The sequence below is a fragment of the Lolium rigidum genome, chromosome 3 (assembly GCF_022539505.1).
Source record: "Lolium rigidum isolate FL_2022 chromosome 3, APGP_CSIRO_Lrig_0.1, whole genome shotgun sequence".
Lineage (NCBI taxonomy): Eukaryota > Viridiplantae > Streptophyta > Magnoliopsida > Poales > Poaceae > Lolium > Lolium rigidum.
Window position 1 is genome coordinate 397,078,641 of NC_061510.1, and position 23,892 is coordinate 397,102,532.

The 23,892-nt window shown below is 45.9% G+C and overlaps 2 protein-coding genes across 2 annotated transcripts; both read right to left on the bottom strand.

Annotated features, from left to right (window-relative positions):
• Positions 1 to 1,436: 1,436 nt before the first annotated feature.
• On the bottom strand, positions 1,437 to 3,505 carry LOC124700862. The gene is made up of 2 exons (XM_047232925.1): positions 1,774 to 3,505; positions 1,437 to 1,544 (listed from the first exon to the last, which is right to left on the bottom strand). The coding sequence occupies exon 1, from the start codon at positions 3,455 to 3,457 to the stop codon at positions 1,850 to 1,852; it is 1,608 nt and encodes a 535-aa protein (XP_047088881.1). The 5' UTR covers positions 3,458 to 3,505; the 3' UTR covers positions 1,437 to 1,544; positions 1,774 to 1,849.
• A 12,082-nt stretch (positions 3,506 to 15,587) lies between these two features.
• Positions 15,588 to 18,531, bottom strand: LOC124704579. The gene is given in 7 exon segments (XM_047236852.1): positions 15,588 to 15,904; positions 16,538 to 16,622; positions 16,717 to 16,956; positions 17,094 to 17,169; positions 17,833 to 17,958; positions 18,190 to 18,246; positions 18,347 to 18,531. Coding segments are annotated over 6 exon segments (648 nt in total). The 5' UTR covers positions 18,442 to 18,531; the 3' UTR covers positions 15,588 to 15,904; positions 16,538 to 16,568.
• Positions 18,532 to 23,892: the final 5,361 nt, after the last annotated feature.

A 23,892-nucleotide genomic window follows, 5' to 3' on the forward strand; every position in this document is an offset into this window, starting at 1 on the left:
CATCTCATTAGTATTACACGATTATTAATTTTCTGTTGTTGGCAAAGAGCTAAAAAGAAATCATGCTTCATACCATATATTTCCTTGAAAATGGATCCAATATTTCTACTAACTACATGGTCTACATTAGTTGATACAGTATTATTTATTTCCTGTTGTTGGAAAAATCTACAAAGTTATACTTTATACAATATTTTTCCTTTTAGATGGTAGGCAACTGAGTGCATGGATAATGGATTGAGTATTTGAGTGCCTATCTCTCTCAGTCCGTGCTTCTGGAGTATACACTATACTAACTACAGGAGATGAGATTAGAGCAGCTACTACTAACAACTAGTATATATTGAATTAATTAAAGCTTCAGGTAACCACCAGCCGCTGTGCCATGATTAAAGTAGCTGTTCTTCATTTTTCCATTAGTTTCAATAAGATTTTCTTAAAAAAAAGATCACCTTTTCCTTTCTTTCTTATGTCTGCCAGAATGGACTTTCCAAGAAGATATGATAGTGTTTTCCACCGCATTAACATGGACATTGCATCAAAAGGAATTGGTTATGCTTTCAGAGATACAAACACAACATGTGACATGATTCTTTGATCCATGCTCAGGAGCTTTCATATCAGCCATGGCCTATGTGCAAGAGGGAGACATGCATAAACCTGAACGGATGTGGCTGTAGATTCATCCAGTAGCCAAAAATGTGACTACTACTTGACAGAGCATAATTCACCTTAATTAACTTCAAAGAAAAAGTGAGTTGGAACAATTTCAGAAATGTAGAACATGTAACATTCAACGACAAACAGCTAGGTGTTGAAGCACCTAATTAGCCAGCTGTGGAGAGCTGGCTTCTACTGTAATTAAAAGAGATTGAGATCTTCCATTGTACGAACACAAGGATACATATATTTGTAGAATACTGACATACTGGTAGGTGCATGCATGGTTGGTCTGACCTCCGATGAGCATCTAGTAGCTTTAGCTCAACTGGAGCATAACACTGATTAATCAATCTAGAGCAGCTCTCTGATTCAGGGTCAGCTTACCTGAGCTTAGCATGTGATGCATGATCCTCCATCATGATTAACTCAACCATCAACCCTCCCCATGTGTTCCCCAATTCCAGTCACAGGCAGGCAGCACATGCAGATTAAGTGGACAATTAGCAGCAAGTAAGAAAGTTGCTGAGGGTGTAAAAGGGTGAATGGTCGAGTGGTTAGATGGATCTGCATCAACTAATCGAGGAGCAAATCTACAGCTTTGGATTTACTGTTGCAGCTATTGCCTCCCCTCGAGTGGACACACACATCATCATCTTGTTCAACACTGTTTGTAGGGTTGCTGTCTGTCATGAACTCATGATCTTGGAGCTTCATCAGAGACATGCATGCAGGCATGTCGCTCTCATTTCATCTCAACCACAAGAAAAATACAGTTTATACAACTATATGAGAATATTTCATTTCTATGTTCTATTACATGCAGGAAGAGCTAGTTAATCACTCACATCAATATCCCATTTGGCCCCAATTACCACAAAAATCTATCGGTTTTGCTATGTCTCAGTCAACTGAGATTTTCTTAAGTCTAAGTCACTTACAAAAATGTGCTTTGAGTTGCACTTTTCTGTTAAAAAAGTGCAATTGCACTTTTCTGATAGAAATGTGCAACTGAACCGAGTTGCACTTTTCTTTGAACTGTAGTTACACTTTTCTGAGTTGACTGAGACTTAAGAAAATCTCAGTCAACTGAGACATAGGCACACCCAAAATCTATAGCTAGGGGCCGAGAAAACAAGAAACAATTAAACACACGGATTTCGACGCCGTCGGTTTGTGATCAGGCGGTTTACGCGCACGAGCTTACTGTTCCATTGCCACTCCCGTCGACGGCGTAGCCTCCAACATGGCAATTGCGGCCGGTGTCCTCGGTGGCGCCGGTGCCGTCGAGGAGCTGGCGGTGGACAGCAAAGAGCGCGCGGCAGCTCATCTCCTTCTCGAACCGCCACACGTAGTTGAGCCCGACGAGCAGCTCTACTACGGCGGCCTCCACCTTGTCGCGGTCGGCGAACTGCAGCGTCTGCAGCAAGAACGTGTTGCCACCCCCGCCCCGAGGTGGCAACCGGGATATGTCCGTCGTCCCCGTGGTCGTCTTCCTCTGCTCGAAGCTGCGCTCCGCCTGCCACCGCACCGTGGCGTGCGCCATGGGGGCCAGCCACTCCAGGATGCCGCCCAGCGCGGCGCGCCACTCGCTGGCGAGACCCGCGTCTGCCTCGGCCACGGCCCCGCGCAGCCGCGCCCGGAGCTGCGCGCGCACGCTCGCCGTGAGCATGCCGTAGAGCTCGTCCCGCTCGTCTGGGCCCACCATCCGCCGCGGCGATCGCGCCATGCGCTCGATCGAGATCACCAGCCCGGCGTACCGCGGCGCCAGAGCCGCCGCGCCCAGTGTCCCAGCCGGCGGCACCAGCGTCGCCGAGCTGTACTCGAAGAAGCCGCGCCTCCGTTTGCTCGCGCTCTGGACCTGGACGGTGGCGACGACGTCGAACGGCGGCAACGTCTCCATCGACATGGACTTGCGCGACGGCGTCGGCGGTGCGTCTAGGGACGGGTGGACGGCGGACGAGAGGGTGAGGCTCCGGTGGAGCGGCGCGTGCCACTGGTCCCGGCCGCCGTCGCCGAAGACGAGCTTTATGCGCGCAAGGACGGTGAAAGCCGTGCGCGCCAGCGACGAGACGACGACGTCGAAGGTGCATCCCCACAGAGACGTCTGCTTGAGGTGCTTCACGTCCTGCTTCTTGGAGAATATCAGCTGCTGCTGCTCCGCTGCCACCGAGATCTTGCTCGCCGACAAGCTGCGCCGATGCCCTCCCCCGCCACCTCCTCCGCCAACGTCGCACCGGAGGAACTTCCGGAGGCCGTGCTCGGCCTCCACCAGCTCCTCCATGGCCCTCCGGAGCGCGGCGGTGCCGGCCACCTGCTTGTCCATCTTGCGCGCCCGGACGTCCATCTCCTTCCACGTCGCCGCGGCCCACCGGTGCCGGTCACGACCAACCTCGGCGAACTCCAGGAACGCGTCCCTGAAGTCGCGGAGGCATGGGTCTGTGCAGCGTGCCGCGAGCGCGCCAACGGCGTCACCGGCGGCACGGAGCGCGTCCACTAGCTCGGCGCGCGCGAGGCCGAGGAGAAAGGCGTCGTCGTCCGAGACTACCTTGCGGACGCCGTCGAGGTAGAATGTCTCGTGGCGGAGGCGCGCCACTGCGGCGTCCCCCACGGCGCGCCACAGGTGGAGCAGCTTCGACACCAGGTTGGCCACCTCGAAGGCCAGGATGCCGACGTTGCCCTTCCTGCTGTTGGCGCCCGCCAGCGGCGGCGCCCCCGACGTCGAGGAAGACGGCGACGACTTAGTGGAGGAGGACATGGCCGATCGGACCTTGGTGAGCCATGACTCGCGCGCCATGGGCGTCGAGATTGATCTGGCGTGGAAGCAAGTGGGCGAGCTAAGCTATGCTACGCACCACCAAGAAGAAAGCAAGAACCAACCACTTGCCTTCGTATATATAGGAGGCGAATGATATACAAGGAATGGAAAGTGTTCAAGGTCAGATGCTTCAAGAGTTTCCTAGTACAACACCACTGGGCAAGTAAAAAGTGTCTCTATTTTGAAATGGGTACAAGATGATCAAAGTTTTGATCAAAATTAACACGTCGTTGAAATTTGATTTGGAATGTTGTACGATGTGGAAAGATCTAGAGAGTGCAAGAATGTGGATGTGTGAAAGGTTGGATAAATATGAACTCCAAATGTGGATATGAAGTTATGAACGCACTAACTTTTTATTTTTATTTACAAAGGCCATCATTGCTAGCTTTCGAATGTTTGGTATATATGTTAATTAACCGTATTTCTACGGTAATAAGTACGTAAACATATGATTGAAACTTGTTTTGGAATGTTTGGTATGTCATAGTAGGATCCAGATCGAGTGCGAAATCGGATGTGTCATTTGTGAAAGGTCAGTGAGCACATCGATTAGTGATGCGTTGTACATTAGTGGGGACATGGGTGGTGTCAAGTGTCAGTCTCTGTTTGTGAGGAACATGACACGCCCTATGTGTCATGTAGATCATTCTAAGAAATCATGTGTGCTCAAATTCACGAAATCACCCCCAAAAAAATGTGGTTGGATCTTTGACCGTGCACATATCTAGAGAGTCAAAATCCCAACCACGGCCGTTTAAAAGCAAATTTCCATTCACAAATTTAGGAAAACAATTTCCGATCACGTTTGTTTATTCCGGATTTTCCCATGGCGTATTTGCGCGGGTTTTAATTTGGACATTAGGTGGTGGATTAGATTCTGGTGCATGAGTGAGCTGACCACAAGGTAGACAAGTGAAGGTGGTGGAGTGGTGCTGCATCCATATCCATCCCCATCCATCTGCATCATCTTTTTTATTTCAATACAAATCTGCATCATCTTTTCATTTGACCTCACCCAAAACCACATGGACATGGCCACCCACGGCTTTCTAGCTAACCTTGCTAGATAGCTCCTCCTGCTTAGCTGCTACAAATTGTGTGGAAGACGCATATCTGACCACTGCTCAGGTAAAAAGCTAGCTTGTGTGCGTGTGAGAGAGTCCACTTACTTACTAGACTCAGATTGTTGGAAGTCACCATCACACTCGACTAATGTTCAAAACTGTGTGAAGTGTCTGCGATGTGTAGTGTATGGTTTGAAGTTACATACATGCAGAATAGTCAGTTTATAATACTAATCAAGGGCTGTACTTCAAATCTGTGATAAAGTATTACAGCTACTGTTAGGAAAGGTGTTAGGAGCGCTAGGAGAGGCAATCATGGAGATAACAACCTAGCTGTATATAGATTGAGTTGAGGTGAGCTACTTAAGCTACTGCATCTGCTTCTGCACCCACCGTTCCATATCATGTCATTCGGTCCACGCTATGCAAAAGAAGCTATAGCTTTTGCAGTTTGTCAACCATGCATGTGCCATGGCCCAAAAGAGAGCTCTTTTACAGTACCTTGGGATGAATATGGGCCATCCAATCCTTAGATCGAGCCGTGGAGATGGAGGCATACTGCCAGATTTCGGCCGGTCAACACGCGAGCAGTATAGACTGTCCTGCGCCGTTCGGAACCAGCAGTAAACGTTGATGAGGGTAATTTAGGAAGTTCATATTTTGTCCCGAAAAGGCAGTACTCCATCTCCTACCCCGGTCGATCACTTTGCCCAACCAAAAAATCCCCTCACGCCGCCGACCTCGCAACCCCGTCGTCCCTCCTCTCTCTCCGGCCTGAGCAGCGACGGAGACGGGAACCACCCTTCCGAGCCAGGGTCCAGCCGCCGCCGCCGCCGCCAACGCGCAGCCCGCGTATCCCCTCCTCCTCGGTCGATTTGAATGGCATCACGCCGCCATGGACCTGCAACCCCGTCGTCCCTCCTCTCTCTCCGTCTTGAGCAGCGGCGGATACGGGAACCACCCTTCCGAGCCAGGGTCCGGCCGCCGCCGCCGCCAACGCGCAGCCCCCGTATCCACATCATGCAGAAGGTTAGTGAACGCAGATTTCTGAGTAACTCACATCATGCAGGATATCTGAATAACAAAATTAGTAATTGAACGAAGACCTAGGAAGAACTATGGAGCTTCTCTAGGATGGTATGATTACTGTGCATATACTTCGTTTCCGATAAAAAAATATACTTTAATCAGGTTCTGAGGCGGCTGAAGAAGGTGTGCCATGAATCGCAGCAGGATAATAAGCGTCCCGCAGACTCTGAGCATTTTTCAGTCCCTCCGATCCATACTAGGCATATGAAGTCAAATTGTGCCTCAACTTTTGATGAAGAAAAAGAGGACATGATTCCCATCTCCTGGAGGATTAAGCGGCGCCACCTGGAAACTAAACACGAAGATGCCAGCTACGAAGTGAAGCCGAAGGTGTATCCGTCTACCAGCAGTTGTTCCCAGCAAGAGTTTGGGGAAGCAACTAGAGATTCAGCTTCAGTGGTTGAGCAGCAGGGCAGCTCAGGTTAGAGATTTGCAAGCGATGACAAGCCACCTGGGTATTGTCACACGTATTAGGGTGCGGCTACACACAGGTGGTAACCTCAACAGATAGAATTTTTTGTCTAGGCTTTGAGTCACCGGTTGCTACTCTTTGATGCCTGCATTGCCTGTGATGGAACTGGGCCTCACTACCTTCCATTCTGCAAGTCCTTATTTCTTTTGTTTAGGAGCTGTAAATCTCTCAGTATCTTCTTGTTTTTATCATCAACAAGAGCGGCATTAGCTGCTGCTAACTGTATTCTTTCGTACGCTTGTCGATTCAAGTATCCTTGGCTTACGTGCTTCTGAAATATTCAATCAATTGAGAAAATCATTGTTTTAGGATGTTAGTTGGTTGATTTGGTTCCTGTTATGCGTGCTTACAAAGAAGTACCAATTACACATTTAACTGAAAAGATATAGATAATATTGTTTTGTAGAAGTGAATGATACGCTCTCTAATTGGCATATTTCATAATTTAGTTGTAAAATCCTTGTATATGATTATAATGTCGTTTTTACGCTGACAGTGTTGACAAAGGGATTCTTGATCCTGTTCCTGTATTGGAAATCTAGCTTTACAAGTAAAGCTCAAGGATATTTTCTCAAAACCCAGTAGCCGCCTATGGTACCACAGGTATGGTACATAATGTCTACAATTGGTTCTCTATAATTTATTAACATTTCTTAGAAAAGGCAACCTATATCATTTTGCTCAAGTTTAAGCTACTCATTTGTATGAAATTCTTATTGCAAAGCAACACCTCACGTCACACTGAAACTGAAAAAAGAAATCCTCAGTTCAATTTATAGTACACAGAGGAACACATCCATGTTAAGTTTCTTTTATACATGGTTTGCTCCAAGTCTGACCTGAATTGATATCACAACCAAAGTTTTGCATTGATTGAACTAAGTGAGAGATAATCTTTTCCGTATAGTTTCAATTGGTACTCATGAACTAAACAGAAACCGCCTGTGGAGCCCAATGTCCATGAATATGATTGACTGAAAGCATGAAATGTTTCTAGAGTAGTAAAACTTATTCAACCACGACCACTAATAGGAAACCCGCTACGTGAACTCGCCTCGAGAACACAGTACGGGGCAAAAACCTACTAGCAGTGCCAGGCCTAGACTAAAAAAATAAGGAGTAAACGTTGGCAGAACAACCAACAACATAAACCAGCACAAAATGTTCTTAAATGCTGACGCAGCAGCAGCAATTTCTGAAAACCCACACCAGTAGCCCCCTTTTAGCATCAGCAAACAGCAACCGGACTTGTATCTCTTCTAATCTTCATTTTTCTTGTTGTTTTCGTGGTTCTTCATTCAGTGGAGAATCTACTATGAGAGCTGGGAGTTCTTTCCTGAACTTGTCAATGTCGGCCTGCATAGTTAGGTGGAGACAGTTCAATACTTCTTGCAGTTTTAATTTCGTTGGTTGAAATAATTCTGAACGGCATACCTGTGTAAAATTTTGTGATAGCTCGTGTCCTATCCAGTTTGCCATGTTCTTGAGCGCATAGAGTCCACATGAAATCCTGCAAAAAAATCATGTAGATTGTATTGTAATCAATATTTAAAGTAGGAACTAGAAATCTTAAAGGTGTGGTTATAATATAATGCAATGTACCCGTCTTTTTGTTGTGGCACATTGTTGACAACTTGAACTGGCCAACTATTAACGGCGTAATCAGGCCAGCTATCACTCTTTTCGCAGTCGTGTCGAGATGTTACGTCCAGATGTGCTTCCATTCCTTTGAGCTGTAAGTATGAAAATATAATATTAATTAGCTTAGCACAATTGTTTATAGCAACGGTTCAATGGACTTACCATATTTTGTAGTTCTGGGTGGGCTTTTTTGAAGTTTTTTGTTTGTTTACGCATGGAGTCCAAAACTTGTATTAATCTCTCTTCAGGATTCACATTGACCACGTACCAGTGTATATTCTCATAGTTTACTGGTAGACAAATCTGTAGCAAAAACATAATTAGCGATCGAGCATCTGAAAATATAACGTATAGAACTGCAACAATGAGACTTACCATGTCATGGGAAATGTACACTTTTCCCATGTTAGTACCATGATTCTTGTTTCGTACATCCCTGTTATATGCATCACTTCTGCCATCTCGAACTAGTAAGTCCACTCTCGATGCCCTCTCCATGTAGACAGTGCGACCTGCCCTTATTTCTGGAATGGGGCGCATGTGTTGCATCCATGTTATGATTGTATCCATGACCTGAATGGCACGACAATAACAAGTTAGCATTCATGACGAAAAAATACAAACTGACTATATTTCATAATTAAGCACTTACAGGGGTGTGCAACCATCGTTCCGTACATGTGTCAATTGCGGGAGATGTTAGACAGCTGAGTTCCTCTTTATTCAGTGTCAAATCATCTATGTGCACAAGTATTTTGTTTTCCGGTGATGCATTGATATAGTCAATGACCTCTCCTTGCACATCTTCAACTCGAGTAGTACTATATGATTTTGTACTACTAGTTTTTGGAGTATTTTTTGGTTTTCTAGGTGGCTTAGAGTCTCCGTAGTACACGAAGTCACTATTCTTACATGTCGATGTCTTTTTTCTTTGTTCTCTTCTCTGTGGTACTGAGGTGTCATCCCCTATCCTGATCTTCTTTTTGGGTGAGGAGAGAACGTTGTCACTTGGCCTTTTATTTTTGATGTTCGTATCAGTACGCTGTAGGTAAGATGTAGGAGTTCATTAGAAAAGGTTTGTATTTACTATCACGAATAGTGTAGCCATTTACCTCGAAATCTTGGTTCAAGTCACGGACAGGCATGGGGGAGGTTCTGTCCGGGCTGAAGTGCTTGTATTCTCTGTACTCATAGTCATACGTCGATGGTCCACGCTCAAAGTCATCGTAGTCCTGCATGAATCCATGCATAAATTTTACTCCTTTGTATATGTAGCGGAAAAGTACTGTGGTGCATTTCAATAAGTTTGAGTCTTACGTTGGCTCGTTGCTGACAAAAGGCATCTAGCTTCTCTTCAAATCTATAAAGATAATCCCCATGCTCTTCGATCTTTATGCGAGTCAGTAGGTTATCATGCATTACAGCACGTCTCATGTTGAGGATCGACTCGTGCAGCTTTAGCACCAACTGTAGACGAATGAAATTATAGATTATTAAGTGGTTTTATAGGAAGGAAAACTAGAATGTAGGATTAAGAAAATACCTTTGAATCTGTTGGCGGCAAGTCGTCAAACGAAGGTAATGGTGATGAGGGCCTGGGAGGCTCCCAAGCCTCCTTTAGATCAAAAACGTACTGAAAAAGATAGATGTCATAGTTTATTTATATACATTTTCAGTAATAAATAATACGGGCACTATAGAACATGTGTACCTCTCCAGCGTCACGACCGTGCTCATTTAAAATGGCACAGACCTTGCGTGCCTTTTTCTCATCCCAGTATTGGAGAAGCGGTGCCTCACGTCCTGTATAATCGATTGAAGCATCAAGTCTGTCCAGACGGAATTTTTCCCAAAACCAAAACTGCAAAAAAATGTATGCATAGTTATTCACCGATTGTGCAGCACCTGGATGCATGTAATATGTTCAAAAAACATATGAAAAATTATACCTGCAACAAAGGAAGATTCCCCTCGAGGTTTACAATACCCTGAAGGCCTCTTTCTGGATCTTTAAGTGCTGCATTATACTGCTTTACAGACTTAACTAGATGATTAAGTGATAATCTGGCAAGGTCTATCACCAAGATTGCTTCCCTGCTAACTACATATGGCATATAATCTACACTGACCCAACGTTGGGTAGTTGGGCATAGAATACACCCGATTGTGTACAAAATAAATGCCTGAAGGAAAGGCAGCTCATCACTTAATGTTTTAATTCCTTTTCTAATTGTCTGCTCCAATTCTGGGAAAGGTATTCGCCGCTTTTTATTTTGCTTTATCTCCTCGAACATCTCTATCACTTCTGGTCTCAGAGGTGCTCTTACCCGTGCAGGAAGACCAAATAAGTGTTCAAACTCCTGTAAGGTCAACTGAGCCATATCATCCCTACCAAAAACAAATGCATCTAGTTCAGATTTGTATCTCACGTGAATGGGGCAGAAAATATATATAGTTGCCGCGTCGCCGGCTTGTTTCAAGGGATTTGTTTCCAAGTAAATAGCTACCTACCAGTTTGTTACAACCGAAGACGAGTATATCGTACTTGAAAAAACAAAGCATACGTTAGCTTTGCCATAAATTACTACTATTTAGTTACGGATAAATAATCCTATTTCGCTGGTACATAATATTTTATTATCAATAATTAATCTTGTGAATGTGACGGCACGGACTAGAAAATCGTACACCTCTCTCGGACATCCGGTCCCACGTACACCCCTCTCGGACATCCGGTCCCACGAATACCTCTCTCGGGCATTCGGTCCCATGTACACCTCTCTCGGACATCCAATCTCACGTACACCTCTCTCGGACATCCGGGCCCACGTTCACCCCTCTCCGCCATTCGGTTCCACGTACACCTCTCTCGGCCATCCGGTCCCATGTACACCTCTCTCGGACATCCGGTCCCATGTACACCCCTCTCGGCCATCCGGTCCCACGTACACCTCTCTCGGGCCATCCGGTCCCATGTACACCTCTCTCGGACATCCGGTCCCACGTACACCTCTCTCGGACATCCGGTCCCATGTACACCTCTCTCGGACATCCGGTCCCACGTACACCTCTCTCGGACATCCGGTCCCACGTACACCTCTCTCGGACATCCGGTCCCATGTACACCCCTCTCGGCCATCCGGTCCCATGTACACCTCTCTCCGCCATCCGGTCCCACGTATACCTCTCTCGACCATCCAATCCCACGTACACCTCTCTCGGCCATCCGGTCCCACGAACACCTCTCCCGGGCATTCGGTCCCATGTACACCTCTCTCGGACATCCGGTCCCATGTACACCTCTCTCGGGCATTCGGTCCCACGAACACCTCTCTCGAACATCCGGTCCCATGTACACCTCTCTCGGCCATCCGGTCCCACGTACACCTCTCTCGGACATCCGGTCCCACGTTCACCTCTCTCGGCCATCCGGTTCCACGTACACCCCTCTCGGCCATCCGGACCCACGTACACCTCTCTCGGGCATTCGGTCCCATGTACACCCCTCTCCGCCATTCGGTTCCACGTACACCTCTCTCGGCCATCCGGTCCCATGTACACCTCTCTCCGCCATCCGGTCCCACGTATACCTCTGTCGACCATCCAATCCCACGTACACCTCTCTCGGACATCCGGTCCCACGTACACCCCTCTCGGACATCCGGTTCCACGTACACCTCTCTCGGCCATCCGGTCCCATGTACACCTCTCTCGGCCACGATGAATAATTTTACTTTTTAATTAATCGCTTCATACTTTTTTTTCTCAAAGCATTCTTTGCGTGCTCAATGGAAATATGTTGTACTTATTTATGTTTCTTTTGCCATACCCAAACACGTGCTACAAGGCTTAATTATTACTCGTAAATAACATGACGCATGCCACAATATAACTTCATTGGAATAGAAAGACCACCATGAGATTCAGGTCGTCCACACAAGTTCAAAAACCGTAAGCTAATTAATCAAAACCTGGACACTTATCAAAACCTGGACATTTGTTCCAACGAAATATTAAAAATAAGTCTGAACTATATCACCAAATCCAGCGAAATATTAAAAATAAGTCCGAACTATATCACCAAATCCAACGAAATATTAAAAGTAAGTCTGAACTATATCAACAAATATGACAACAATACTCGTGTCTTGTCGAAGTAGCATCATTTATTTGTTTTCCACGTCTCATGCATCGGGCTTCCACCTCTTATTGTTCTTCGATGGACCACCTTTAGGAATAATTTTTTTTGGATCCAGCACTTTTCCCGTGAAGGTTTGGTCTGCCCCTGAAAAGTATGCAGGCAAAGGACCAAATGATGCCGCCTTATTTTCGCTGTTGTCCTCGCCGACATCCGGCGTAAGACTCTCTAGAAAATCAAGAACCTTCCGTGATTTCTCCGGGCTGCTTGCAGCATTAAATAGAAAGAGATTAGACCTGTTGCGGAGGTTGTGGTAACGATCCATCCGCTCGGACCAATCATGCATATTAGCTTTCCTCTCGACTCAAATGCCGGCTTGGCTAGCATTGTCCATCTTCTCGAAATACAACAACTAGGAACGCCGATCAAGCCAAGGAACTTCGGAACGGAGAATATGTGTGTGCAGGGGATCTCCTCTCGTCTCCATCTTCGAGCAGCGACAATTAACTCCCCGGAGCATTGGGCCGGCCATGGTAAGCTTCACATCATAAATGACATCCCTTCTCTCTTTGAGAGCAACAAGCATAAACTACTACAGCATCCTCGCTTGGTCACCTTTGCTACCCCCATTTTGGCAATTGATCTATCTCGCTGCTTCACCTTCTTGAACATCACTCGGAGTATAAATGTTTGCGTAACTTCTCAAAAGTGGTTCAGCATCTAATTCTGTAAAAGGTACCGTCCGTGAAGCTCTAGCATCCAATTCGGCCTCATTCTTGCGTATACGCCATAAACAAGTGATCCGTATGCTCTAACAAATCAGCAAGTGACATTCGCCTATCCAAATTCTTATGAATCCTAGAGTTTAGACTTTCACTACGCTGATTACTCTGCATCCCAAGAAAATATCTATCTTTGGTATAGGCTCTAGACCACTTCTTCCGTAGCTCGTACATCCTATTAATCCATGCATCTTTTTCTGAGATTTCATACTCCTCCAGAAAATCTGCCCAACGACTCTCGAACTCGTCGACATTCCTGTAGTAATAAACAAATTTTCTAAAATCGCTGAGCTTTGTTTTGCGGAGATGGCGTATCATATTTTGCTCGATGTGCCAGCTACACAACCTGTGATCTGCATTAGGAAATACTTTCGAGATTGCCCTTGCCATAGCATGGTCACCATCGGTGATTACTGACCTAGGATGGTTCTGCTGCGCCGACTCCAAAAATGCTTCAAGCAACCACACATAAGATTTCGTTTTCTCATCTGACACAATACCAAATCCAAACACAGTCGTGCTAGGATGGTGATTCACACCAATGAAGGGGACAAACGGAAGATTGTATTTGTTCACACGGTATGTGCTATCAAAGACCACGACACCACCAAAGGCATCGTAATCCATCCGACACTGTGCGTCTGCCCAAAATATGTTTTCCAGGTGCCCTTCACTATCAGTGCTGTGCTTGTAAAAGAATTCTGGATCTTTCTCTTGTCTTGCAGCCATATAATTGAGCATAAATTCAGCATCACGACCTTCAATCCTTTCCTTCTTGTACTTGGCAAAAAAATTATAGAGATCCCGAGGTACAAAGCCTACCTTCTCGGGGCCACCATGTTGCTTCTCCATTACTTCCATAATCTCGTGCGTTCGAAGGCCACCAATCCCATACTCAATGGCATCAGCCTTTTGAGCGTCATTCAACCCACGATGAGACCTTATGAAAGTTGTCTGATCACCAATGGCGAGTGGATGGTTATGTTCAACCACGAAATCTTTTACAAACCATTCTCCACTTTCCATAGACATCTCGATCTCCATCCGAGCACCGCATCCACAACGCGAAAGTGGCCGAGGTGTTCGTTTTCGTTTAGTTTTTTCAAAGTGCTTCCTTGCCCGATATCCTTCTTTGGAGCACACATAAAGACGCCGGAAAGCTATGTTCGTGCCTGGCTTCTTAGTCAGCTCTTCTTTTCTAACACCAAACCCCTTGGACTTAGCATATGCATTGTAGTACTTGTAACCTTCTTCCTCGCTACTAAAAGTTTCATTAACCACCATATCGTGCTCTTCATTGTCCTCCATGCCCTCCATGACGTAAACTGCAGTTATGAATCAAAGCCATATTATTACAAGTCTGATAGTAAAACTAACACATGTTTCAGTATGAATATGTAATCAGTACCATTCAGTGCTTGAAGTTATGCTTTATAGTTTTTTTTTCGAAATGGGGAGAAAGACCCCTGCCTCTGCATGCTTTATACTTTTTAATGCGATAATAAAATGTTGGCAACAAAAATGTAATGCTAGATCAGTCATGCTGCTACTCTTACAGGATTTCATGAATTAAATGTTCCTAAAACATTGCGGCTACTTATGGAAAATACCAATTGTTTCTCACAGTTTCAGTTGGTCACACCATACTAATCTCAAGTGAATTTGATGTCACATACCCTGGTTGAATATTTGAAAATAGTTTATGTTCCTATTTGTGCCATTCCGATACAATTTTTCTGGGTCTGAACATTACTTTCATCAATTTATTGTCTGCTTTTTGTCAGTCCATATTCTTACCAAAACAGAAGCTGATGCTGGACCTAGGACAGTTAAAGATCTAATTTAGCTTGCAACTAAAATTTTGCATTGCTCCTTGAACTTGTGATAAATATTTATCTGACTGCATTACTCTGATTTAGGTTTACTGAGAAAAATATACTGAGGATTTATCCCAATGGTACAAGGATTAATTCTTCTAACTATGATCCAGTAAATGCCTGGAGATTGGAGTCATGGTACTCAGATGGTTGCATTCAACATGCAGGTTAGTTTACGATTCTTAACTGCTATGATTCATGATGGATCTGCACAGCGACTCAATCAACCTATAGATTCAGTTTATAAATCTGCTAACAGCACCCATGCAACACGAAAAGAAATAAATACTATTATCGAATTTTGTAATCTTAACTACAAAGCTTGTTGATATAATCTAACTTCATCTCAGAGTTTATATTTACTTACGCTGAGATTTCCCGGATCAGGACCAGGAGAGGCTGCGGCCTGTTCGATAAGCGCGCGACGAGCGGGTGACCTGGCTGGCGGGCGGCGCACTGGGTTGAACACAGCGGCGATGCTGCGGCAAGGTCGACACGCTGAGGTTTCCCGGATCAGGACCCGGAGAGGCTGCGGCGGGTGACCTGGCTGGCGGGCGGCGGACAGGGTTGACCACAGCGGCGATGGCTGGTGGTGGCGGCAAGACGCGGCGGCGCCGACGCTGCGGCAAGGTCGACGAGCGGGTGACCTGGCTGGCAGCGGCACCGGTGGCGTGAGGAGATGGCGGCACCGGTGGCGTGAGGAGATGGCGTGAGGAGAAACGCTAATGAGCTATCGTGTGAGGAGATACACGACCTGGAACTTGTCCATCAGATTCGTTTCAAGTTTTTTTTACCCCACTAATTAAAACAGATGGAATTGTCTATTATACCCTTATCAAATACTGCAGCCTGCAGTATGGGGTACCGTAAAAACTCTCAAGTTATAATTTTCCTCCTTACCTCCAATTTAAGCACCCCAGATATAGTCTATAGCCGACAACAACACCACCTGCAACTGAAACCAACTTAGTGACATGGCATCCTAGCTGGCAGCTGCACTGGTTCGACACGTGGATAATGAAAAACAAACATACACCGAGTTTAATTTTTTTTTGTCACAGGAGCCTGATCGACCACCGAATTAAAGCTAGCTACTAACAGTTTTTTGAGAGTAAAGCTAGCTACTAACTATCGCACAAATGCACAGGTCAATTAAGCAGTACACTAGGCAGTAAAAAAAATGCAGTAGTGGTACACTAGACTTTGTTGGGTTTGACTCCCCAATGGCGCCCATGGTTCCTTTTGACTCTATTCCATTGTTGAGTAGTGAGTGCGCCTAGCTGGTCCTCATGGCTTGGGCTGGGAAAAGCAGTCATGGGTCATGATACTGATGCTGATATAGGCACCTTCCTCCGGCGCACTGCAAATATTTATATGCAAATCAAAATGCTTGCGTTTGCATTACATATGTACCCTAACAAATTTGGTATTTTCATCATGATGCCATGCTTGGTGATGCAATGCAATGACTAGTAGTTACTTTAAGACGCTTGGCGCTTAAGTGGCCGTGACTATAGTCTACAGTCTAGGAGTCTAGGTGCTTAGTGCTGTGCTCAAGGTCCAGAACTGTGCCACCAATGCGGCAGCGCTGACCGAAGATAATCCAGAGGTATTTGAAAACAAGGAAATTAGAGTAGACTTCATAGAGATATGGAGCAATTGACATCTCCAACCCCCACTTTGCGTGGCCAGCACCCAAAGTTGACACCTTTAGATGGACGGGCGTCTCCCAATTCAATGGAGGAGCTGCCATTGTATTCATGAATGCATCATAAAAACACATAGTCATATGGTGCTGCTGATTCATTGGAACGATGCACGAATGCACTCAAATATGGACTAGTGTTTTTACTGGTTAGGATGAGCTCAGCAAAGCATCCTCGCACACACAGCTCTCTTGCTTCCACGATATTGATGGTGTAATGCGAAAATAATTTACCGATTTTCCAGTAGAAACATTCTGTAGGGTGATATACTATGAGGAACAGTGTACCAGTTTACAGGTGTGCTAGTTCATATCATATTCAGAAGCTGCTTTCTGAAGCCCAGCCCTTCTTTTCCAGTTCCAATCTCAGTGCCTGCCAGAGAACAGGAATGGCATGTCATACCATGAAGACGGAGTTGGTTTTACAGCAAGATGAAATGACAGAAATGATAGGTGTGTGTGCTTGCCTTTACTCTCTTCTTGTTGATATCGAAGTCTTTGAATCCTGACCGAGATGCCGATCGGTACTCAACAATTGATTTCTTGCCAGGAGGGAACCAGAACTCAACATCGTCTACAAACTGCACGGAGCAATGGACAACCATAGTGAATTACAGTGCTATCTACACATTGTAAAATTAGCTTACGAGATCGTCTCCTTTCTCTACTATATTTGGAGTGAACTTATCCGGCTTTGTCTTCGTCACCTGCCGACAGGCATTGCAGTTCAAAACTCCCAACTAAATGCAGAATGTTGATATAAACTACTTCAATTTAACGCTCCAGTTGCTCATGGCAGAAACAAGACCATGATGTTTCTTTGCGCTGTCATGTTCATACTTACAACTTCGATGAGCTCTTTCATGGCCTCGTCTTTGCTTATGGGTTTACCCCTGGGGCCATCCTTGGGGTTGTAATTCCTAGAAAAAAGGCATGTTTAAGTACTCAACATGACAGATGGATAATTAAAAAATCTTACATGATTCAGACATATGAAAGATCTCTTGAAGATGACTAAAGAATATGTGATGCAGGTTCCTTAAAATAAAAAAAAAATTGCAACGCAGGCTGTCAGCAGTGCTCAAGGCAGACACTTTTTTTTGGATGGCTCAAGGCAGACAATTATTATACTAAGGGAGGTATTCTCAAATTTCAAGTCGACGGACACGTCCTTGGTGTAGTACCCTAATGAGGTCAAATTTTATCAAAGCAAGAGCACTTGAATTTAATTGTACCATAAAATGCTTGCAGGTAACAGTTATCAGTATTTCACAAATTTAGGAAAGCTCATATCGGAACTTAGCATTTTGGTTCATCAAGAACTCTCACACGAATAAAACCGAACCGGACATTCCATAATGAACACGCCATACAAAGGAGAAAGTAGGCAGGCCTGCTGCCGAACCGAAAGTTTAAGACGCGCTTACTTACGGTTTTGAGGCGCATTACCAATCTGTCCACTCATTCAACAATGGTATATGCACGTAGGGGTACATACATTGATACATACAAGCAAGGTGCAACACAGATATCACGCATGCACTAGGAAGAGAACAATGTGTAAGGAGTAAATAGATGCTTACCATGGGGGTGCGTAGTGAGTCGTATCGCTCATCTTCTCGGACGTTGACACACAGCTGTTAGTGGCAGGGCACAGCGCAAGGGAGGGGGGACTCTTCTGCACGCCGAGATAGCTCGGTTTGGTGCCACTGGAGACGAACAGAAAGAAATGCACTTGTCAGATGCGAACGGGAAAATTCAGTTAACCACATCCTCCAATTTCAGGCCAAATTCAGATTTTTCAACAGAATTGTAGAGTAGGCTGTATGGAGACTACATTTCAGTGTCAGTAAGTGGTGTGATGGGTTTCTCAACAGAGTTGCGATGCTGCTTAGTACTGTTAGCATTTTCTTCTGAAGAGAAGCCAAGCGGCGTAGCACCTGAAGCTGAAGAGGGCGGCGAGGGTGGCGAGCTCGCTGCTCCTGAGAACGAGGTCTCTTTCTCCCGGGAATATACATACAAACGGCAACAAAATCATCAGATGCGTATGCAGTAGGAGAGAGATGGGACTGAGACGGATTGGATTGGATTGGATACCTCCGTCCGATTCTTGTGTTGCTCTTTGGGATTGATGTCTTTCCCGGAGCGGGGGTCGGCGGGAGGCAACAGAAGATGACCGCAGACGAGTTCATCCTTCCGTGCTGCGGCGAGAGTGTTCGCTCCGGCGGTCCGGCCACCGTGCCGGGGTGAGGGGATGGGGTGGAAGAACGGTAGGCAGGAGGAACAGCAGGTTCTGTTTTTTTTTATCTGAGCGGAAATTTTGTCTTGGTTATTTGGCCTGGGCCATGTGTAACTGAATTCGGCCTAGCCCAGCACAGGTCAGGCTGGTGTTCTAATTTACGAGAGGAAGCCCAGGCTTTGGATGATGGGCCGGATCATTCTATTAATGCACCAATTATATAGAGAAACAAATATATACAGTTTTGTCTAAAAAAACAAATAAGTTTATATTTGTTCTCTTTTTGGTATGGTATGCTACGCTAGAAAACTACTGGTTAAGCGCAGAGTTGTCGAACTGAGCATAGCTTGGTTTTAGGTTCAAATCCTAAATTTGGCATAAGTGCTAGTATTTACCCGAACATATTGTAGGAAGCAATCATCTTTTAGTAGGTAGGTAGTTGATGTTTCAATTAACACCGTGTGTGTTCGTAGAGGAACATCTAAGTCTATATTATATTTCTAAAAAGTGCAAAATTTTCCCACCGCTATACGCTCACACTTAGATATTGTTGGTTTTTTGCAGGTACGCTCACCATTATGTGTCTTCCACCTCACCAATGGTATCCACACATTTTTGAACAAAAACAGGAATATACATCATAAATTTCGGTTTTTAAAGGATATATCATGTTACACAGTGAAATGAACTTTTACAAATAAACATTTCAAGGGTCAAAACAACCTCCAACACATTGTTGATTGTTAAATGGTGCCTAGTTTAGAGGCTTTATCCGAAAATGTTTGGAAAGAGAAGTGTCCTCTATACCATATGGAGTTTGGTGCAATCTAGGTGAACTGGGGTGTTGCCGATGAGCAGAGTAGAGATGCAAGAGGAGGATCCCAGGTTGGGTGATGCAGCCATGCCAAAAGATAATCATGGGGTAGTGCTAGAGAGTTGCGAGACGGAGGTGGTCTGGGATGGAGGCTTTGGCAATGGCTAGATTGGTCTATGGTTTGTACCATATGACAAGAATTAGAACCGATTGAATTTTGAGAAATTGATGTGAGAACTTTGCCCACCCAGAAATTGCATTGAATGACCTTGAGTTCCCAACTTATGATTTACTCCTATCTTCAATATGCCTAACACCAATTCTTGTTGGATAATTAGGCACAATTTCCATGATTAATTCCAGCATATAAAACATAATGATAGCAACTACTAACATGTGAAACTCGAACATACTAGATGCATTAATCAACATGAGTAGCAGCACCGCAAACGGTAAAGCATCCATCGCTAAACAGATCGAGATATGTCACACGTACCGATCTGGTGGATGTGGCGGTGGAGGTGTAGCAGATGATGTCGCAGCAGTAACGTTGTTGACGACAGGGACGACGGGTCGAAGTAGACGCATTGAAGACGATGGTAGGCAGCACCGCCCGATTTGGACGGAAGGCGACCGTGATGAAGAGCTTGAGCAGTCGCGCAGAGCGCTTCCCAAAAACCTAAATCGCCCTCTCCCATACAGGATCGCAAGGACGAGCGGTTCCGGAGACCTGCTCTCCCGTTCGCCGATGCACGTCGGCGCGCGGGATGGAGTAGGCTACGATGGCGGCGCAAGCAGAGAGAGGTGGAAACCCTAACTCGTGTATTGGATATGTTTCTGCGGTAGCCGGGCAAGAGATTATATAGGCTCAGGAAACCCTAGGCAACGTGGGGCACGCCCACGTCGCACGCACGTTTCGAGTCGGTTACAGATAGCCCACGGTCCGGGAGCGACCCGCTCGAGGCTCAATCCACTCACCACGAGCGCGGCGCGCGTCGTGACGTGTCGAGTCGAGTCGAGACGAGCGAGCGAGGAGGAGGGGGAGGAGCGCGCGTGTAGCACTCCTATTCTCACTCACTTACTAGTGGTGGAACAACCCACCTTATAAGGTGGTCTAACTTCCTCCCAACTTTCCATGTGGGACTAAACTTCTCACCTCTTGCCACTCTCTAGTGAGCTGCCACCCACTTGGCCTCAAACTCACAAGGCTGCCACTATGTGGGATTTGAGATTTATAGGGAAAACTGAAATCTAATTTGGGTCACTAAAAATGGGCCCAATATTTCAACAATCCCCCACCAGATCTCAAATCCCCATTTAAAGATTTACCAATACTCGCTGCTTGTTTATATACTAGTGTTTTAGCGGAGACTGTTAAGTTGAACTTCCGCCTAGAACCTTAAACTACATACATTCACACTTGCACAATCTAAGCCTTGAATTCCAAGGTTTCACTCAAAGTCATGACCAGTACATGGCTGCCAGTAGCCTACCCCGCGGGTGAAGCATATGCGTCATACTTCGTGGTCTCTTCATGAGTTTACTAGATATCACCCAAAATCTCATAGATTGCGACGTTTAACAATCGGACTCATATAGGTGTGTTATTTCAAGAATGCTCTGTAGGACAGCATCTTTGCTAAAGTAGCCAACATAAACACATTAAGGCTTGTTGCCAACCTATCTTACAGCAATTGAGAGTTGTGCATCTTCACATAGAGAGGGTTACATAATACTCTTCTCAATTAAACCACTAGTTTGTTCTTCCCAGGTCCTAATTCACGGAATCTCCGATCACAAAGGATGGGTTACCACTATGGCGTAACATCAACGGGTCTCAAACTCATCTCCCTCGATGCACTTTCTATCACATTACGTGATAGTCCCTTTGTAAAGGGATCTGCCAGGTTTATGTCTGTTTGAATATATGTAACAGTTATTACTCCGGAGTTTCGCAATTTCCTGGCAGACTTCAAACGTCTCTTGACGTGTCTTGATGACTTCGCGTTATCCTTAGAATTGTTCACTTTGACAATTACAGTTTGATTGTCACAATTCAAAAGGATTGCCGGAACAGGTTTTTCAACCACAGGCAAGTCCATCAAGAGCTCACGCAACCATTCCGATTCAACGGTGGTTGTGTCTAAAGCGATAAGTTATGCTTCCATAGTTGACCTCGTCAATATGGTTTGCTTGCAAGATCTCCATGACACCTGCGCCACCTCCAAAGGTAAATACATACCCACTTGTGGCGTACGGACCAGCTACATCCGAGATCCAATTCGAATCACTATATCCTTCAAGCACGAGTGGGTGCCCCGAATAGTGAATCTCGTAACTCATTGTACCACATAGGTAGCGCATGACCCTATCAAGTGCATGCCAATGATCGGTACACTGGGTTTGACATGAACCTACTCAACTTGCTAACAGCAAAAGAGATGTCCGGTCTGGTCGCGCTCGCTAAGTACATGAGTGAGCCAACGATCTGAGAGTATCTCAGTTGATCTACGGCAATCCTCCGGTTCTTGCGTAGTCTCACACTGGGATCATAAGGTGTTGGAGAAGACTTGCTATCAATATAGCCGAACCGGCTCAAGATCTTCTCAACATAATGGGATTGTGTTAGAGTAATCCCACTCTCGTTCTTAATAAGCTTGATGTTCAGAATCACATCAACTTCTTCCAGGTCTTTCATATCAAAGCACTTTGACAAGAAAGACTTGACCTCGTGTATTACTCTCATGCACTACAAGAAAAGTTCTGATAGACAACGTCTCAAAATCGTCCGCTAAGGGGTATGATTCGTCGCCTATGGGCCTAACCCGACGATATGGGTTCTGTTGTCTAAAGTGCGTCAGGCAAAGTCCTACGACGGTTTTTTCGATCCGTCGCGCTTGAGCGCCCTTCCGCCACGGAAAATCGGACCGTTGCCCAAGTGTTTCCGGGAGCCCGTTGACTGCTGACGTCATGCAAACTGACACGTGGCAGACGCCGTTAACGGCGTTAACCGGCTGAAACCCCGTGGTAGATGGTAGGCCCACACGAGGCCTGCCACGTCTTAAGCGGGCCGGCCCATTAAGTTTGCGGGCCGGGCCAGCTGACTTAGTTTGACCGGTCAACTATATAGCTGGGCTGGTCCATTAGTTTCGTGGGCCGGGCCTAACCTCTAAGGTTGACTAGTCAAAACATTAATGGGCCGGCCCACTAAGCATGTGGGCCGGGCCGAATGCACTCGTTTGACCGGTCAACGAGGCAAAAGGGCCGGCCCAAAAAACATGTGGGACCCACTTTCCTGTTATCAGGCCGGCCCATTTACCAAGTAGGGTCCACCTTAAAGCAAGTGGGCCGGCCCAAGAAGTTATTGGACCGGCCCAATTAGCATGTGGGTCCCACTTTCCTGCTATCGGGCCGGCCCATTTAGTACGTGGGGTCCACATTAGATCAAATGGGCCGGCCCACCAAGCCGATGGGCGGGCCAAAAGCACGGTGGGTCCCACTTTCTGTTAATGGGCCAGCCCATTTAGTATGTGGGGTCCACCATATAGCAAGTGGGCCGGCCCAACAAGATAGTAGGCGGGCCAAAAACACGAGTGGGTCCCACTTTCCGGTTAAAGGGCCGGCCCATTTAGTATGTGGGGTCCACCATATAGCAAGTGGGCCGGCCCAACAAGATAGTGGGCCGGGCCGAAACGCTGGTGGGTCCCACTTTCCGGTTAAAGGGCCGGCCCATTTAGTATGTGGGGACCACCATATAGCAAGTGGGCCGGCCCAACACGCTAGTGGGCGGGACAAAAACACGAGTGGGTCCCACTTTCCTCTTAAAGGGCCGGCCCATTTAGTATGTGGGGTCCATCATGTAGCAAGTGGGCCGGCCCAACAAGACAGGTGGGCGGGCCAAAAGCACAGAGTGGGTCCCACTTTCCTGTTAACGGGTCGAGCACGATGAAGTAAGTGAGCCGGCCCAAAATGTAAGTGGGTCCCACACTACGTTAATGGGCCGGCCCAATCCGTTAAAGGGCCCCGGTTGTTTGACTAGTCAACTTGCATTAAATTTCATGAGCCTAAAATCGATATCAATGATACACACAATTACATACACAAATAAAATAACTAGGAAAATTACAAGGCAATTAATGTGCCCAAATAAAAAAAATTACATAGAATCATTGAGGACTTCTATTAGCATCATCAATAACACGTTGACATTTGGCAATCGCCTTGATTGAATCTTGTGTACTCTTGGTCAACATATCGGCTACGGACCTTAAAGCGAGCAATACCATGTCTTTTATAAAGTACAACCTTGAGATGTTCACTGTTTGATGAAAAGAATGGTCTAGGTTGACGGCTATGAGAGGATGCATCAGAACAAAGATCAGAACTTTTTGTGGGCCTCTCTTCTAATGAAGATTGCTTCATCAGAACTGCATTCTGATAATAATGCAAAAAGAGTTAAACGATGAACTATGCAAACATGTATTAAGCATTGTCGATATGAGATAGTCACAAGTACTAAGCGCGGACTTACATTATATCGTTGCATAGGCTCACGCCGGAACCTTTTTGCGCTCTATCTTCTACTAAGGA

Coding starts and splice junctions, on each gene's coding strand:
- LOC124700862 (XM_047232925.1), bottom strand. CDS start 3,457: ATGGCGCGCGAGTCATGGCTCACCAAGGTCCGATCGGCCATGTCCTCC.